At 52.7% G+C, this 17,500-nt stretch overlaps 3 protein-coding genes across 3 annotated transcripts in view; 2 read left to right on the forward strand and 1 right to left on the reverse strand.

Moving 5' to 3' along the window:
- mkrn2 (makorin, ring finger protein, 2) overlaps positions 1–5,423 on the reverse strand; it is a 9,531-nt gene extending 4,108 nt beyond the window's left edge. The window contains exons 1-5 of the mRNA XM_053316014.1: positions 5,294–5,423; positions 2,889–3,017; positions 1,032–1,195; positions 332–455; positions 21–201 (exon numbers count right to left, since the gene is read on the reverse strand). Coding sequence (XP_053171989.1) covers positions 21–201; positions 332–455; positions 1,032–1,195; positions 2,889–3,017; positions 5,294–5,319 — 624 coding nt within the window. The 5' untranslated portion in view covers positions 5,320–5,423. The remainder of the gene's footprint in view (positions 1–20; positions 202–331; positions 456–1,031; positions 1,196–2,888; positions 3,018–5,293) is intronic.
- A 556-nt stretch (positions 5,424–5,979) lies between these two features.
- mkrn2os.1 (MKRN2 opposite strand, tandem duplicate 1) lies at positions 5,980–9,128 on the forward strand. The gene is made up of 4 exons (XM_053315670.1): positions 5,980–6,216; positions 6,585–6,631; positions 7,487–7,655; positions 8,927–9,128. The coding sequence occupies exons 1-4, from the start codon at positions 5,996–5,998 to the stop codon at positions 9,126–9,128; spliced, it is 639 nt and encodes a 212-aa protein (XP_053171645.1). The 5' UTR covers positions 5,980–5,995.
- Positions 9,129–10,523: 1,395 nt separating this feature from the next.
- mkrn2os.2 (MKRN2 opposite strand, tandem duplicate 2) overlaps positions 10,524–17,500 on the forward strand; it is a 9,386-nt gene continuing 2,409 nt past the window's right edge. Inside the window, exon 1 of the mRNA XM_053315671.1 lies at positions 10,524–10,723. Within this exon, the coding sequence (XP_053171646.1) occupies positions 10,524–10,723 (200 nt within the window). The remainder of the gene's footprint in view (positions 10,724–17,500) is intronic.

Below are 17,500 nucleotides of genomic sequence, written 5' to 3' on the forward strand. Positions count from 1 at the left end.
CCCGTCCCCTCAGACCAGACCTTCTCGTGTGCTCTCCTCTGTTCTGGATCGTGGGGGTGCAGCACCCGGAGCCGGCAGACCTCACACAGGTCGCCATGGAGATAGGTGCAGTTGTCTTCATAGTAACAGTGTCCGGCGGCGGCGTAGGGACACAGCTGGGGGGGGACGCCCACCGGGGGGACGCCCACCGGGGGGACGCCCACCGGGGGGACGCCCACCGGGGGGGGGGGCTGTGGACAGAGACAGCAGTCAGTAACCAGCCTGGGATTGGTCGGCTGAAAAGGACTCTAGAGAGCCACCAGCCAATCAGGACGCTTCCTGAGGCTCACCTTGGTCCTGCGCCGAGGCGTCCAATCCCGTCCTGATGGCGTCGACGTAGGAATGAGGCGCCGCTGCTGTGACCTCTGACCCCAAACTGTCTGCTGCTCCACCAAACATCTCGTCTACACCCAGACCTGAGAGACAGACAGGTGGAGAGACAGACAGACAGGTGGAGAGACAGACAGACAGGTGGAGAGACAGACAGGTGGAGAGACAGACAGACAGGTGGAGAGACAGACAGGTGGAGAGAGAGACAAACAGGTAGAGAGACAGACAGACAGGTGGAGAGACAGACAGACAGGTGGAGAGAGAGACGGACAGGTGGAGAGAGAGACAGAGAGACAGGTGGAGAGACAGACAGACAGACAGACAGGTGGAGAGAGAGACAGACAGGTGGAGAGACAGACAGACAGACAAGTGGAGAGAGAGACAGACAAACAGACAGACAGGTGGAGAGAGAGACAGACAGGTGGAGAGAGAGACAGACAGGTGGAGAGAGAGACAGACAGGTGAGATAACAGATTATATTTCTAATTAAATGTTTGTTCAGTGATTTAAGTGTGTGTATGTGTGTGTATGTGTGTGTGTATGTGTGTGTGTATGTGTGTGTGAGTGTGTGTGTGTGTATGTATGTGTGTGTGTGTGTATGTATGTGTGTGTGTGTGTGTGTGTGTGTGTGCATGTGTGTGTGTGTGTGTGTGTGTCCTCACCTCGGTCTCTCAGGACCAGCGTCTTCCTGCCTCCAGCTCGGACAGAAGCTCCTCCCCCAGCTCCTCCACCTGCTCCTCCACCTGCTCCTCCTCCAGCTCCTCCACCTGCCTGCTCATCTGAAGCTCCTCCCCCTCCTCTGGATGAAGGTTTGATGTGGTCGTACCTGCACACAGAGGACACACCTGTCTACCTGCACACAGAGGACACACCTGTCTACCTGCACCCAGAGGACACACCTGACTACCTGCACCCAGAGGACACACCTGTCCACCTGCACCCAGAGGACACACCTGACTACCTGCACCCAGAGGACACACCTGACTACCTGCACCCAGAGGACACACCTGTCTACCTGCACACAGAGGACACACCTGTCTACCTGCACCCAGAGGACACACCTGACTACCTGCACCCAGAGGACACACCTGTCTACCTGCACACAGAGGACACACCTGACTACCTGCACACAGAGGACACACCTGTCTACCTGCACCCAGAGGACACACCTGACTACCTGCACCCAGAGGACACACCTGTCTACCTGCACACAGAGGACACACCTGACTACCTGCACCCAGAGGACACACCTGACTACCTGCACCCAGAGGACACACCTGACTACCTGCACACAGAGGACACACCTGTCTACCTGCACACAGGAAGAGATTAGTCTGCTGACAGTAATCCCTGAACATGCCTGTCTCAGGTGGGTTATCTGTCTCAGGTGAGTTATCTGTCTCAGGTGGGTTATCTGTCTCAGGTGAGTTACCTGTCTCAGGTGAGTTATCTGTCTCAGGTGAGTTATCTGTCTCAGGTGGGTTACCTGTCTCAGGTGAGTTACCTGTCTCAGGTGAGTTACCTGTCTCAGGTGGGTTACCTGTCTCAGGTGGGTTATCTGTCTCAGGTGGGTTATCTGTCTCAGGTGAGTTACCTGTCTCAGGTGGGTTACCTGTCTCAGGTGAGTTACGTGTCTCAGGTGGGTTACGTGTCTCAGGTGGGTTACCTGTCTCAGGTGGGTTACGTGTCTCAGGTGGGTTACGTGTCTCAGGTGGGTTACCTGTCTCAGGTGGGTTACGTGTCTCAGGTGGGTTATCTGTCTCAGGTGGGTTACCTGTCTCAGGTGGGTTATCTGTCTCAGGTGGGTTATCTGTCTCAGGTGAGTTATCTGTCTCAGGTGGGTTACCTGTCTCAGGTGAGTTATCTGTCTCAGGTGGGTTACCTGTCTCAGGTGAGTTAGGGGTCTCAGGTGGGTTAGGGGTCTCAGGTGGGTTACCTGTCTCAGGTGGGTTACCTGTCTCAGGTGGGTTACCTGTCTCAGGTGAGTTACCTGTCTCAGGTGGGTTACCTGTCTCAGGTGGGTTAGGGGTCTCAAGTGGGTTACCTGTCTCAGGTGGGTTAGGGGTCTCAGGTGGGTTAGGGTCTCAGGTGGGTTATCTGTCTCAGGTGGGTTATCTGTCTCAGGTGGGTTATCTGTCTCAGGTGGGTTAGGGGTCTCAGGTGAGTTACCTGTCTCAGGTGGGTTACCTGTCTCAGGTGAGTTACCTGTCTCAGGTGGGTTACCTGTCTCAGGTGGGTTAGGGGTCTCAGGTGGGTTACCTGTCTCAGGTGGGTTAGGGGTCTCAGGTGGGTTAGGGTCTCAGGTGGGTTAGGGTCTCAGGTGGGTTAGGGTCTGGGGGGGGGGGGGTCTCAGGTGGGTTAGGGTCTGGGGGGGGGTTAGGGTCTCAGGTGGGTTAGGGTCTCAGGTGGGTTAGGGTCTCGGGGGGGTTAGGGTCTCGGGGGGGGGGGGTTAGGGTCTGAGGTGGGTTAGGGGTCCCGGGGGGGGGGGGGGGGGGGGGTTAGGGTCTGAGGGGGGTTACCTGCAGCGCTCCCCGTAGGCACAGACTCCTCTCTGGTAGAACTTGCAGATGGTGGAGGGTTTACTGGTCGTCGGGTCGTGAGAGAACATGCAGCGGCTTCCCTCCCTGCACACGCCATGCAGGAAGTACCTGCAACACACACACACACACACGTTACACACACGTTACACACACACACACACCTGTTACACACACACCTGTTACACACACACCTGTTACACACCTGCAACACACACACACACACACACGTTACACATCTGTTACACACACACACACACACCTGTTACACACACACACCTGTTACACACACGTTACACACACACACCTGTTACACACACACACCTGTTACACACACACACACCTGTTACACACACGTTACACACACACACACCTGTTACACACACGTTACACACACGTTACACACACACACACCTGTTACACACACCTGTTACACACACACCTGTTACACACACACCTGTTACACACCTGTTACACACACACCTGTTACACACCTGTTACACACACACCTGTTACACACCTGTTACACACACACCTGTTACACACACACCTGTTACACACACACACCTGTTACACACCTGTTACACACACACCTGTTACACACCTGTTACACACACACCTGTTACACACACACACCTGTTACACACCTGTTACACACCTGTTACACACACACACACACACACACACACACACACACACACACACACACACACCTGTTACACACCTGCAACACACACACACACACTTGTTACACACAAACTGCATAGCAAACACACACTCATCACCATGGCAACAAGACATCCTGCTCTGTGATAGAATGGCACCTCAAACTGTTTATTAAACTGCAGGTAGCCATGGCAACAAGACCGGTCACTCTCAGAGACCTGCTCCAGGACCTCAGAGACCTGCTCCAGGACCACAGAGACCTGCTCCAGGACCTCAGAGACCTGCTCCAGGACCTCAAGGACCTGCTCCAGGACCTCAGAGACCTGCTCCAGGACCTCAGAGACCTGCTCCAGGACCACAGAGACCTGCTCCAGGACCTCAGAGACCTGCTCCAGGACCTCAGAGACCTGCTCCAGGACCTCAGAGACCTGCTCCAGGACCTCAGAGACCTGCTCCAGGACCACAGAGACCTGCTCCAGGACCTCAGAGACCTGCTCCAGGACCTCAGAGACCTGCTCCAGGACCACAAGGACCTGCTCCAGGACCTCAGTGACCTGCTCCAGGACCTCAGTGACCTGCTCCAGGACCTCAGAGACCTGCTCCAGGACCCCAAGGACCTGCTCCAGGACCTCAGTGACCTGCTCCAGGACCTCAGTGACCTGCTCCAGGACCTCAGAGACCTGCTCCAGGACCTCAGTGACCTGCTCCAGGACCTCAGTGACCTGCTCCAGGACCTCAGAGACCTGCTCCAGGACCACAAGGACCTGCTCTAGGACCTCAGAGACCTGCTCCAGGACCACAAGGACCTGCTCCAGGACCTCAGAGACCTGCTCCAGGACTTCAGAGACCTGCTCCAGGACCCCAAGGACCTGCTCCAGGACCTCAGTGACCTGCTCCAGGACCACAGTGACCTGCTCCAGGACCTCAGTGACCTGCTCCAGGACCTCAGAGACCTGCTCTAGGACCTCAGAGACCTGCTCCAGGACCCCAAGGACCTGCTCCAGGACCACAGAGACCTGCTCCAAGACCCCAAGGACCTGCTCCAGGACCTCAGTGACCTGCTCCAGGACCCCAAGGACCTGCTCCAGGACCACAGAGACCTGCTCCAGGACCTCAGAGACCTGCTCCAGGACCACAGAGACCTGCTCCAGGACCTCAGAGACCTGCTCCAGGACCCCAAGGACCTGCTCCAGGACCTCAGTGACCTGCTCCAGGACCTCAGAGACCTGCTCCAGGACCCCAAGGACCTGCTCCAGGACCTCAGAGACCTGCTCCAGGACCCCAAGGACCTGCTCCAGGACCTCAGAGACCTGCTCCAGGACCTCAGAAACCTGCTCCAGGACCTCAGAGACCTGCTCCAGGACCTCAGAGACCTGCTCCAGGACCTCAGAGACCTGCTCCAGAAGCTCAGAGACCTACTCCAGGACCTCAAGGCCCTGCTCCAGGACCTCAAGGATGTGTGACGTCAGAGTCACGTGCTCAGGTGTGTTTACCTGCACGGGGCTGACGGGACATCACAGCGTGTGCGGCAGGTTTAAACTTCAAGTGATGACGAAACAGAAGCTAACGGCTAACGGCTAAATGCTAAAAACATTAGCACGAAACTGACGCCTGCGCAGTGGTCAGAGTGATCTCAGACAGCGCGCGGGACAGACAGATGAGGGACACACAGGTGAGGGACACACAGGTGAGGGACAGACAGGTGAAGGGCTCGCGCTCACCTGCAGGTCACCTGTTTGGTGCTCATCGTCCTCGCGCAGCTTCGGCTGGTCCAGCTTCCAAGTTGTCCTGTCGGTGTCCCGCTTAAACCGCTCCGACTGACTCACAGCCTCAGCACGAAGGTTCCGCTGAGCTCCTGTTTACCGGCGGAGCTGAAAGCGCCCCCTGCTGGCCGGAGTCTGAACAACAGCAGCTAATAAAATCAAGAGAAATAAAGTTTATAAATATGTATATATAATGCATATTTCCATTTAAATACTGAATATCTTTCTGAACATGTTCATGATGGTCAAATATAAATATGAGCTTTCACAGATGTTCAGTTTACTGTCAAGAAACAGAAAATATTCACTTTAAGAAGCTGAAACAGAAAATGCTGCTGGTTCATTTAATCCAACAAACCGTTCACTGTCCTGCCTTCATTGGAGGCTCCGCCCCCACCTGTCACCTGCTCCACTTCCTGTCTACCTGTCTGTCTGTCTACCTGTCTGTCTGTCACTTCCTGTCTACCTGTCTACCTGTCTGTCTACCTGTCTACCTGTCTGTCTACCTGTCTGTCTGTGTATCTACCTGTCTGTCTGTCACTTCCTGTCTGTCTACCTGTCTGTCTACCTGTCTGTCTACCTGTCTGTGTGTCTGTCTACCTGTCTACCTGTCTGTGTGTCTACCTGTCTGTCTACCTGTCTGTCTACCTGTGGACCGTCATGGAGCTCAGAGACCTGTTGCGGTTCAGTCACTGCGGTCGGACCGTCTACAGACTGGAGGAACCGGCTGCGTGTTCCGGGCTCCGGTGTCCGGTGTGCGGGCAGCTGGTCCGGTTCGGCCTGGCCGAGGCTCCGGTCCGGATCCGGTGTCCATTCAGAAACGGACACCGCGCGAGCTGCTGCTTCCTCATGACGTCACAGCAGGGAGCGGCGAGCTTCAGGTAAAATAAACTTTAATGTTTTATTTCTTACAGGATGAAATTTAACCTTCATCACACCTGAGCCAGCCAATCAGGCTCCACAAACTCTGCTTTACACTCAATACTAATATTATATATATATATATATATATATATAATATTACTCTTATAAATAATGTGAGGACTAGTTTATCCTCCTGTGATCATGCACATGAACACATTGTGGGACTAATAAAGGAACATCTGATCTGATCTTAACACAGTGACACAGTGATTTGCGTCTTCAGCTGTACACCGTTACCATAGAAACCTCCACAACATGTTTGTTAACTCATGTTTGTATTAGTTTAGTATCAGACAGGAAGTTGATCAGCTGTTTGTCTCCACAGAGAAGAAGACCAGTCTGAGCTTCATGTGGGCGTCTCCAACTCTGCAGGTAACAGCATCTACTCATGATGTCATCACAGGTGTGCTATGATGTCATTACAGCTGTGCTATGATGTCATTACAGCTGTGCTATGATGTCATTACAGGTGTGCTATGATGTCATTACAGCTGTGCTATGATGTCATTACAGCTGTGCTATGATGTCATCACAGGTGTGTTATTACAGCTGTGCTATGATGTCATCACAGGTGTGTTATTACAGCTGTGCTATGATGTCATCACAGGTGTGTTATGATGTCATTACAGCTGTGCTATGATGTCATTACAGGTCTGCTATGATGTCATCACAGGTGTGTTATGATGTCATTACAGCTGTGCTATGATGTCATTACAGGTCTGCTATGATGTCATCACAGGTGTGTTATTACAGCTGTGCTATGATGTCATCACAGGTGTGTTATTACAGGTGTGTTATGATGTCATTACAGGTGTGTTATTACAGCTGTGCTATGATGTCATCACAGGTGTGTTATTACAGGTGTGTTATGATGTCATTACAGGTGTGTTATGATGTCATTATAGCTGTGCTATGATGTCATCACAGGTGTGTTATTACAGGTGTGTTATGATGTCATTACAGGTGTGTTATGATGTCATTACAGGTGTGCTATGATGTCATTACAGGTGTGCTATGATGTCATTACAGGTGTGTTATGATGTCATTACAGGTGTGCTATGATGTCATTACAGGTGTGCTATGATGTCATTACAGGTGTGTTATGATGTCATTACAGGTGTGTTATGATGTCATTACAGGTGTGCTATGATGTCATTACAGGTGTGCTATGATGTCATTACAGGTGTGTTATGATGTCATTACAGGTGTGTTATGATGTCATTACAGGTGTGGTGTTCAGCTACACAGAGGGGGGGGTGACCTGTCAGCAGCAGGGATGGGAGCAGAGCATCATCATCCCTCTGGTTGCTCCTGGCAACCACATCCTCAGCTTCACGCCTCAGTGGGACAAACACCTGGAGACGTTCGCTCAGCTGGACACCTGGACACCAGACAGGTGCTTCTCTCTGACCCGTCTGTCTCTGACCTGTCTCTCTCTGACCTGTCTGTCTCTCTCTGACCCGTCTGTCTGTCTCTGACCTGTCTGTCTCTGACCTGCCTGTCTCTCTCTGACCTGTCTGTCTCTCTCTCTGACCTGTCTGTCTCTGACCTGTCTGTCTCTCTCTGACCCGTCTGTCTGTCTCTGACCTGTCTGTCTCTCTCTGACCTGTCTGTCTCTGACCTGTCTGTCTCTCTCTGACCCGTCTGTCTGTCTCTGACCTGTCTGTCTCTCTCTGACCTGTCTCTCTCTGACCTGTCTGTCTCTCTCTCTCTCTCTGACCTGTCTGTCTGTCTCTGACCTGTCTGTCTCTGACCTGTCTGTCTCTCTATAACCTGTCTGTCTGTCTCTGACCTGTCTGTCTCTGACCTGTCTGTCTCTCTCTAACCTGTCTGTCTGTCTCTGACCTGTCTGTCTCTCTCTGACCCGTCTGTCTCTCTCTGACCTGTCTCTCTCTGACCTGTCTGTCTCTCTCTGACCTGTCTCTCTCTGACCTGTCTGTCTCTGACCTGTCTCTCTCTGACCTGTCTGTCTCTCTCTGACCTGTCTGTCTCTCTCTGACCTGTCTGTCTCTCTCTGACCCGTCTGTCTCTGACCTGTCTGTCTCTGACCTGTCTGTCTCTGACCTGTCTGTCTCTCTCTCTCTGACCTGTCTGTCTCTGACCTGTCTGTCTCTGACCTGTCTGTCTCTCTCTGACCTGTCTGTCTGTCTCTGACCCGTCTCTCTCTGACCTGTCTCTCTCTGACCTGTCTCTCTCTCTCTCTGACCTGTCTGTCTGTCTCTGACCTGTCTCTCTCTCTCTCTCTGACCTGTCTCTCTCTCTCTCTGACCTGTCTGTCTCTCTCTCTGACCTTTCTGTCTCTGACCTGTCTCTCTCTCTCTCTGACCTGTCTCTCTCTGACCTGTCTGTCTCTCTCTCTGACCTTTCTGTCTCTGACCTGTCTCTCTCTGACCTGTCTCTCTCTCTCTCTGACCTGTCTATCTCTCTCTCTGACCTGTCTGTCTCTCTCTGACCTGTCTCTCTCTCTGACCTGTCTCTCTCTGACTTGTCTGTCTCTGACCTGTCTGTCTCTCTCTGACCTGTCTCTCTCTGACCTGTCTGTCTCTGACCTGTCTGTCTCTCTCTCTGACCTGTCTGTCTCTCTCTGACCTGTCTCTCTCTGACCTGTCTCTCTCTGACCTGTCTGTCTCTCTCTGACCTGTCTGTCTCTCTCTGACCTGTCCGCAGGTTTAATGAGGAGAGGGAGTTCGGCTCTTGTTGCTATGGTTTCGCTCTGGGCTTCATTAACCATCTGATGAGGTCACAGGGACAACAGCCAATCAGCAGAGAGCATTTCACAGCTCAGTTTGTGCTGCCGAGGATGGAGACGACCTCCAGATACCTGTCTGTGTACCAGCACGTCTGTCGCCATGGTTACCACAGCACATAGCTGTCTGTGTACCAGCACGTCTGTCGCCATGGATACCACAGCACATAGCTGTCTGTGTACCAGCACGTCTGTCGCCATGGATACCACAGCACATAGCTGTCTGTGTACCAGCACGTCTGTCGCCATGGTTACCACAGCACATAGCTGTCTGTGTACCAGCACGTCTGTCGCCATGGTTACCACAGCACATAGCTGTCTGTGTACCAGCACGTGTGTCGCCATGGATACCACAGCAGATAGCTGTCTGTGTACCAGCACGTCTGTCGCCATGGATACCACAGCAGCGACTGATGTTTATGATTGGCTGCATTTAAAGAAACAAATTAATATTCGTGAAATCAGTTATTAATAATATAATATTGTTTTGTATTTAATTAAGAAATGCAAAATGATTTTAGGATGTTTTCTATAATTTATTTATTAACCGTGTAACAAAGTGATGAATCAGCTGATGTCTGCGTCACATGATCAAACGTCACTGTGAAAAATAAAAGTCTGAAATATTTTCACTAGAACATGAAAATAAAACTTCAGTTTCCATGACGACGAGAACAGGTGAGCCGGGGGTCACATGACAGGGGCTGCAACCTGATAGGCCAGAGCCAGGCAGTGATGTCATCTGATAGGCTGTTACCTAGCAACCAGGTTTAACAACCAGGAGGAGAGGAGGAGAAAACAGACGACAGAAAAACAGAAGACAGGAGGAGAGAGAGAGAGAGAGAGGAGGAGAGAGAGAGAGAGAGAGAGGAGGAGAGAGAGAGAGAAGAGAGAGAGACAGAGAGAGGAGGAGGAGAGAGAGAGAGGAGGAGAGAGAGAGAGAGGAGGAGAGAGAGGAGGAGAGAGAGAGAGACGAGGAGGAGAGAGAGAGAGAGAGGAGGAGAGAGAGAGACAGAGAGAGTGGAGGAGAGAGAGAGACAGAGAGAGAGGAGGAGAGAGAGAGAGACAGAGAGAGGAGGAGAGACAGAGAGACAGAGAGAGGAGGAGAGAGAGAGACAGAGAGAGGAGGAGAGAGAGAGAGACAGAGAGAGGAGGAGAGAGGGAAGGAACGGGTGAGGAGTAAAAAGAAGGTGAAGGTTGAAGTTAAGCTGAGGAGGAGGTGAAGTGAAAGAAGGAGGAGGTGAAGTGAAAGGAGGAGGAGGTGAAGGAGGAGGTGAAGTGAAAGGAGGAGGAGGTGAAGTGAAAGGAGGAGGAGGAGGTGAAGTGAAAGGAGGAGGAGGAGGAGGTGAAGTGAAAGGAGGAGGTGAAGCTAAAGGAGGAGGAGGTGAAGGAGGAGGTGAAGCTAAAGGAGGAGGAGGTGAAGGAGGAGGTGAAGCTAAAGGAGGAGGAGGTGAAGGAGGAGGTGAAGTGAAAGGAGGAGGAGGAGGTGAAGTGAGAGGAGGAGGAGGAGGAGCAGCGATGGAGCGCCCGGTGATCCGGCTGACTCACTGTCAGAAGCAGATCTTCTGTTTCTCGGTCCCAGACGAGTGTCCCAGCTGTGGAGATCAGCTGACAGGAAGTAGACTACAGGAAGCTCCGGTCAGTCTGCCGTCACCTCTGACCAACGCTCACAAGACTTCCTGCTGCCTGCTGATCACTCCTGCTGACCACACACACAGGTACACACACACACACACACACACACACACACAGGTACACACACACACACACACACACACACACAGGTACACACACACACACACACAGGTACACACACACACACACAGGTATACACACACACACACACAGGTACACACACACAGGTACACACACACAGGTACACACACACAGGTACACACACACAGGTACACACACACACACACACACAGGTACACACACAGGTACACACACACACAGGTACACCCGATCCGTGTGTTGACATGGGACAGTGGTAGTGGTAGTGGTAGTGGTAGTGGGTAGTGGTAGTGGGTAGTGGGTAGTGGGTAGTGGTAGTGGGTAGTGGTAGTGGGTAGTGGTAGTGGGTAGTGGGTAGTGGTAGTGGGTAGTGGTAGTGGTAGTGGGTAGTGGTAGTGGGTAGTGGTAGTGGGTAGTGGGTAGTGGTAGTGGGTAGTGGTAGTGGTAGTGGGTAGTGGTAGTGGGTAGTGGTAGTGGGTAGTGCGTAGTGGTAGTGGTAGTGGTAGTGGGTAGTGGTAGTGGGTAGTGGGTAGTGGTAGTGGTAGTGGGTAGTGGTAGTGGGTAATGGTAGTGGGTAGTGGGTAGTGGTAGTGGGTAATGGTAGTGGGTAGTGGGTAGTGGGTAGTGGTAGTGGTAGTGGGTAGTGGTAGTGGGTAGTGGGTAGTGGGTAGTGGGTAGTGGTAGTGGGTAGTGGTAGTGGTAGTGGGTAGTGGTAGTGGGTAGTGGGTAGTGGTAGTGGGTAATGGTAGTGGGTAGTGGGTAGTGGGTAGTGGTAGTGGTAGTGGGTAGTGGTAGTGGTAGTGGGTAGTGGTAGTGGGTAGTGGTAGTGCGTAGTGGTAGTGGGTAGTGGGTAGTGGGTAGTGGTAGTGGTAGTGGGTAGTGGGTAGTGGGTTGTGGTAGTGGTAGTGGGTAGTGGTAGTGGGTAGTGGTAGTGGGTAGTGGGTAGTGGTAGTGGTAGTGGTAGTGGGTAGTGGGTAGTGGTAGTGGTAGTGGTAGTGGGTAGTGGTAGTGGGTAGTGGTAGTGGGTAGTGGTGGTGGGTAGTGGTAGTGGTAGTGGGTAGTGGTAGTGGTAGTGGGTAGTGGTAGTGGTAGTGGGTAGTGGTAGTGGGTAGTGGGTAGTGGGTAGTGGTAGTGGGTAGTGGTAGTGGTAGTGGGTAGTGGTAGTGGGTAGTGGTGGTGGGTAGTGGTAGTGGTAGTGGGTAGTGGTAGTGGGTAGTGGGTAGTGGGTAGTGGTAGTGGTAGTGGGTAGTGGGTAGTGGTAGTGGGTAGTGGGTAGTGGTAGTGGTAGTGGGTAGTGGTAGTGGGTAGTGGGTAGTGGGTAGTGGTAGTGGTAGTGGGTAGTGGTAGTGGGTAGTGGTAGTGGGTAGTGGGTAGTGGTAGTGGTAGTGGTAGTGGGTAGTGGGTAGTGGTAGTGGTAGTGGTAGTGGTAGTGGGTAGTGGTAGTGGGTAGTGGTAGTGGGTAGTGGTAGTGGTAGTGGGTAGTGGTAGTGGTAGTGGTAGTGGGTAGTGGGTAGTGGTAGTGGGTAGTGGGTAGTGGTAGTGGTAGTGGTAGTGGGTAGTGGGTAGTGGTAGTGGTAGTGGTAGTGGTAGTGGGTAGTGGTAGTGGGTAGTGGTAGTGGTAGTGGTAGTGGGTAGTGGTAGTGGTAGCGGTAGCGGTAGTGGGTAGTGGTAGTGGGTAGTGGTAGTGGGTAGTGGTAGTGGTAGTGGTAGTGGGTAGTGGTAGTGGTAGTGGGTAGTGGTAGTGGTAGTGGTAGTGGTAGTGGTAGTGGTAGTGGGTAGTGGTAGTGGTAGTGGGTAGTGGGTAGTGGTAGTGGGTAGTGGTAGTGGGTAGTGGTAGTGGTAGTGGTAGTGGTAGTGGGTAGTGGTAGTGGGTAGTGGTAGTGGTAGTGGTAGTGGGTAGTGGTAGTGGTAGTGGGTAGTGGGTAGTGGTAGTGGTAGTGGGTAGTGGTAGTGGTAGTGGGTAGTGGGGTAGTGGTAGTGGTAGTGGTAGTGGTAGTGGGTAGTGGTAGTGGTAGTGGTAGTGGTAGTGGGTAGTGGTAGTGGGTAGTGGTAGTAGGTAGTGGGTAGTGGGTAGTGGGTAGTGGTAGTGGTAGTGGGTAGTGGTAGTGGTAGTGGGTAGTGGTAGTGGGTAGTGGTAGTGGTAGTGGTAGTCGTAGTGGTAGTGGTAGTGGTAGTGGGTAGTGGTAGTGGTAGTGGGTAGTGGTAGTGGTAGTGGTAGTGGTAGTGGGTAGTGGTAGTGGTAGTGGTAGTGGTAGTGGTAGTGGGTAGTGGTAGTGGTAGTGGTAGTGGTAGTGGGTAGTGGGTTGGTTGTGGTAGTGGGTAGTGGTAGTGGGTAGTGGGTAGTGGGTAGTGGTAGTGGGTAGTGGTAGTGGGTAGTGGTAGTGGGTAGTGGTAGTGGTAGTGGGTAGTGGTAGTGGGTAGTGGTAGTCGTAGTGGTAGTGGGTAGTGGGTTGGTTGTGGTAGTGGGTAGTGGTAGTGGGTAGTGGTAGTGGTAGTGGGTAGTGGGTAGTGGTAGTGGGTAGTGGTAGTGGTAGTGGGTAGTGGGTTGTGGTAGTGGTAGTGGTAGTGGGTAGTGGTAGTGGTAGTAGGTAGTGGGTAGTGGTAGTGGTAGTGGGTAGTGGTAGTGGTAGTGGTAGTGGTAGTGGTAGTGGTAGTGGGTAGTGGGTAGTGGGTTGGTTGTGGTAGTGGTAGTGGTAGTGGTAGTGGTAGTGGTAGTGGGTAGTGGTAGTGGGTAGTGGTAGTGGGTAGTGGTAGTGGTAGTGGTAGTGGTAGTGGGTAGTGGGTTGGTTGTGGTAGTGGTAGTGGGTAGTGGTAGTGGTAGTGGTAGTGGGTAGTGGTAGTGGGTAGTGGGTAGTGGTAGTGGTAGTGGGTAGTGGTAGTGGGTAGTGGTAGTGGGTAGTGGGTAGTGGTAGTGGGTAGTGGTAGTGGTAGTGGTAGTGGGTAGTGGTAGTGGTAGTGGGTAGTGGTAGTGGGTAGTGGGTAGTGGTAGTGGTAGTGGTAGTGGGTAGTGGGTAGTGGTAGTGGGTAGTGGTAGTGGGTAGTGGTAGTGGTAGTGGGTAGTGGGTAGTGGTAGTGGATTGTGGTAGTGGGTAGTGGTAGTGGTAGTGGGTAGTGGGTAGTGGGTAGTGGTAGTGGGTAGTGGTAGTGGGTAGTGGTAGTGGGTAGTGGGTAGTGGTAGTGGGTAGTGGTAGTGGGTAGTGGTAGTGGGTAGTGGGTAGTGGTAGTGGATTGTGGTAGTGGGTAGTGGGTAGTGGTAGTGGATTGTGGTAGTGGGTAGTGGTAGTGGGTAGTGGTAGTGGGTAGTGGTAGTGGGTAGTGGGTAGTGGGTAGTGGTAGTGGTAGTGGTAGTGGGTAGTGGGTAGTGGTAGTGGTAGTGGGTTGTGGTAGTGGTAGTGGTAGTGGGTAGTGGTAGTGGGTAGTGGTAGTGGGTAGTGGTAGTGGGTAGTGGGTAGTGGGTAGTGGGTAGTGGTAGTGGTAGTGGGTAGTGGGTAGTGGTAGTGGTAGTGGGTTGTGGTAGTGGTAGTGGTAGTGGGTAGTGGTAGTGGGTAGTGGTAGTGGGTAGTGGGTAGTGGGTAGTGGTAGTGGGTAGTGGTAGTGGTAGTGGGTAGTGGGTAGTGGGTAGTGGTAGTAGTAGTGGGTAGTGGGTAGTGGTAGTGGGTAGTGGTAGTGGATAGTGGTAGTGGATTGTGGTAGTGGGTAGTGGTAGTGGTAGTGGGTAGTGGTAGTGGGTAGTGGTAGTGGGTAGTGGTAGTGGGTAGTGGTAGTGGGTAGTGGGTAGTGGTAGTGGGTAGTGGTAGTGGTAGTGGTAGTGGTAGTGGGTAGTGGTAGTGGTTGTGGTAGTGGGTAGTGGTAGTGGTAGTGGGTAGTGGGTAGTGGGTAGTGGTAGTGGTAGTGGGTAGTGGGTAGTGGTAGTGGTAGTGGGTAGTGGTAGTGGGTAGTGGGTAGTGGTAGTGGTAGTGGGTAGTGGGTAGTGGTAGTGGGTAGTGGTAGTGGGTAGTGGTAGTGGGTAGTGGTAGTGGTAGTGGGTAGTGGTAGTGGTAGTGGTAGTGGGTTGTGGTAGTGGTAGTGGGTTGTGGTAGTGCTAGTGGTAGTGGGTAGTGGGTAGTGGTAGTGGGTAGTGGTAGTGGGTAGTGGTAGTGGGTAGTGGTAGTGGTAGTGGTAGTGGGTAGTGGTAGTGGTAGTGGGTAGTGGTAGTGGTAGTGGGTAGTGGTAGTGGTAGTGCTAGTGGGTTGTGGTAGTGGTAGTGGGTAGTGGTAGTGGTAGTGGTAGTGGTAGTGGGTAGTGGTAGTGGGTAGTGGTAGTGGGTAGTGGTAGTGGGTAGTGGTAGTGGTAGTGGTAGTGGGTAGTGGTAGTGGTAGTGGGTAGTGGTAGTGGTAGTGGGTAGTGGTAGTGGTAGTGGGTAGTGGTAGTGCTAGTGGGTTGTGGTAGCGGTAGTGGTAGTGGTAGTGCTAGTGGGTTGTGGTAGCGGTAGTGGTAGTGGGTAGTGGTAGTGGTAGTGGTAGTGGGTAGTGGTAGTGGTAGTGGTAGTGGTAGTGGTAGTGGTAGTGGGTAGTGGTAGTGGTAGTGGGTTGTGGTAGCGGTAGTGGTAGTGGTAGTGGTAGTGCTAGTGGTAGTGGGTAGTGGTAGTGGTAGTGGTAGTGGTAGTGGGTTGTGGTAGTGGGTAGTGGTAGTGGGTAGTGGTAGTGGTAGTGGGTTGTGGTAGTGGTAGTGGTAGTGGTAGTGCTAGTGGTAGTGCTAGTGGTAGTGGGTAGTGGTAGTGGGTAGTGGTCTCTTAACCTTGCAGGTGATGTCGCTTTGCCAAGCATGAAAGGCTTCCCTTTTTTTGGAGATCAGAAGTTCTATCTCTGCGTCGTTTTCATTAAACCAGTCCTGATGTTTTCTGGACCTGTACCCAAGGGTGGTTTGGCAGGTGTCAAGGATAGTGGACTTAAGCAGGTTCCAGTGCTCTTTGATGTTCTCTGGGTATTCCTGTTTGAGACTTTCTCTCCAAGAAAAGCCTGAAGCTGCTGCTGGGCGGCAGTTTCATTCAGGCTTTCAAGGTTTAGTCTCTGCCGGCTCTGCTTCTTCTGCAATCTCCTCTTCCTCTTGAGTTTGATGGACATCGTGGATCGTATAAGGCGGTGATCTGTCCAGCAGTCGTCGGAGTTGATCATGGCCTTAGTGATGTTAACATCACGCTGATCCCTGGTTCTAACAATGACATAATCGATGAGATGCCATTGTTTGGAACGAGGGTGTCTCCATGAAGCCTTGAATTTGTTTTTCTGGAGAAAGATGGTGTTAGTGATGGTAAGATCGTACTGAGCACATTTGCTGAGAAGCAGAACTCTGTTGGAGTTGATGTTTCCAATGCCTTCCTTGCCAATGGTGCCCTTCCAGCGGTGGTGGTCTCGGCCGACTCTGGCATTGAAATCTCCCAGAAGAATGATCTTGTCCTCCTTGGGGATTTTTGACAGTGTCTCATCCAGACAGGCATAGAAGGTCTCTTTCATTTCCTCATTGGAAACAAGGGTAGGTGCATAGGCACTCACGACTGTTGCCATCTGGTTGTTGGCAAGCACCAGATGGAGAGTCATCAGACGCTCACTGATTCCCACAGGGAGTTCAGAGAGGTGACTGATCAGTTGGTTCCTAATGGCAAACCCAACCCCATGGATCCTGAGCTCATCTGCTGCTTTCCCTTTCCAGAAGAAAGTGTAGCCACCCTTCTCCTCCTTCAGATGACCTTCAGATGGCCTTCCTCTGCCCGTCGAGTTTCTGAGAGAGCAGCTATGTCAATCCGGCATCTCCTCAGTTCTCTAGCAATGATGGCGGTTCTCCTCTCCAGCCTGTCGCTGGTTGCAGCGTCCATCAGTGTGTGCACATTCCAGGCTCCAAAATTCATAGTTCTGTGTTTCTGACCGTATATTGGTGATCCCTCTGAACGCAGTAATCCAGACGGGAGGTTTGAGGCAGGCTATGTTTAGGGCACCTTTTCTAGCCCCTTCACTGTCAAGGGTGAGCAGAGTGGATCCTAAAAAGGGCTGCTCAGTCGTGGATGTAGCTACCGAAGGGCTCTTTCTGCCTGGGTCCAAGAGTCCAGCGGTCATCTGGCACCCACCGCCTGATGTGCCAGCTTGTGACTAAGGGCTTCCAGACTTCACAATCCTGCCCCCCTCGCCACTTACTGGGCGCCACAGGACTTAACCCGGGATGTTAGGTGGATTCCCTTGAAGAAGACGCCTGTGCGTGAATGTGTTTAGTGTGGGGAGACTGGTAGTGGTAGTGGGTAGTGGTAGTGGGTAGTGGGTAGTGGTAGTGGGTAATGGGTTTAGTGTGGGGAGACTGGTGCACATACCGCCACCACACAGACCTTGACAGATCGGGGTCAGGATCCAGTGGCATGGAGTCCAAGACGACTGGTGACCCGTTTCTGCTGCAGCCTTCGTCCGCCTTCCCAGCCGTTGTGATGGTTCCCTTGGGTAAGCCATCATCCTGCGCCTGGTCCGCCGTTGAGGTCTTTGCTATTTGCCCGTAGCTGGAGCTGTTGACCCACAGCCGGGGCAGTGGTTGACGGGCAGCGTATCCACACACCGGTGGTGCTGCATGCCACGTCTCTGGGGCCCACTGCTGCTCAGAGATCCCGTACCGCTTAGCCTGGAAACCGTGGGGTACCAGTTACCGTGTGTGGCCACGAGGAGGCGAGTACGAGTCTTGGCGGTGGAGAGGCTACGTACCGGCTGAGGAGGCGTACGCGCTCGGCTCCTCTTTTCACCCCCGGT

Source organism: Scomber japonicus, chromosome 3 (genome assembly GCF_027409825.1).
Source record: "Scomber japonicus isolate fScoJap1 chromosome 3, fScoJap1.pri, whole genome shotgun sequence".
Taxonomy (NCBI): Eukaryota; Metazoa; Chordata; class Actinopteri; order Scombriformes; family Scombridae; genus Scomber; species Scomber japonicus.

Bases quoted from the DNA above. Each gene is read 5' to 3' on its own strand.
- mkrn2os.1 (XM_053315670.1), top strand. From the start codon at position 5,996: ATGGAGCTCAGAGACCTGTTGCGGTTCAGTCACTGCGGTCGGACCGTC. The intron at 6,632-7,486 runs GTAACAGCATCT...ATGTCATTACAG, and splicing joins GGGCGTCTCCAACTCTGCAG to GTGTGGTGTTCAGCTACACA. The intron at 7,656-8,926 runs GTGCTTCTCTCT...ACCTGTCCGCAG, and splicing joins GACACCTGGACACCAGACAG to GTTTAATGAGGAGAGGGAGT.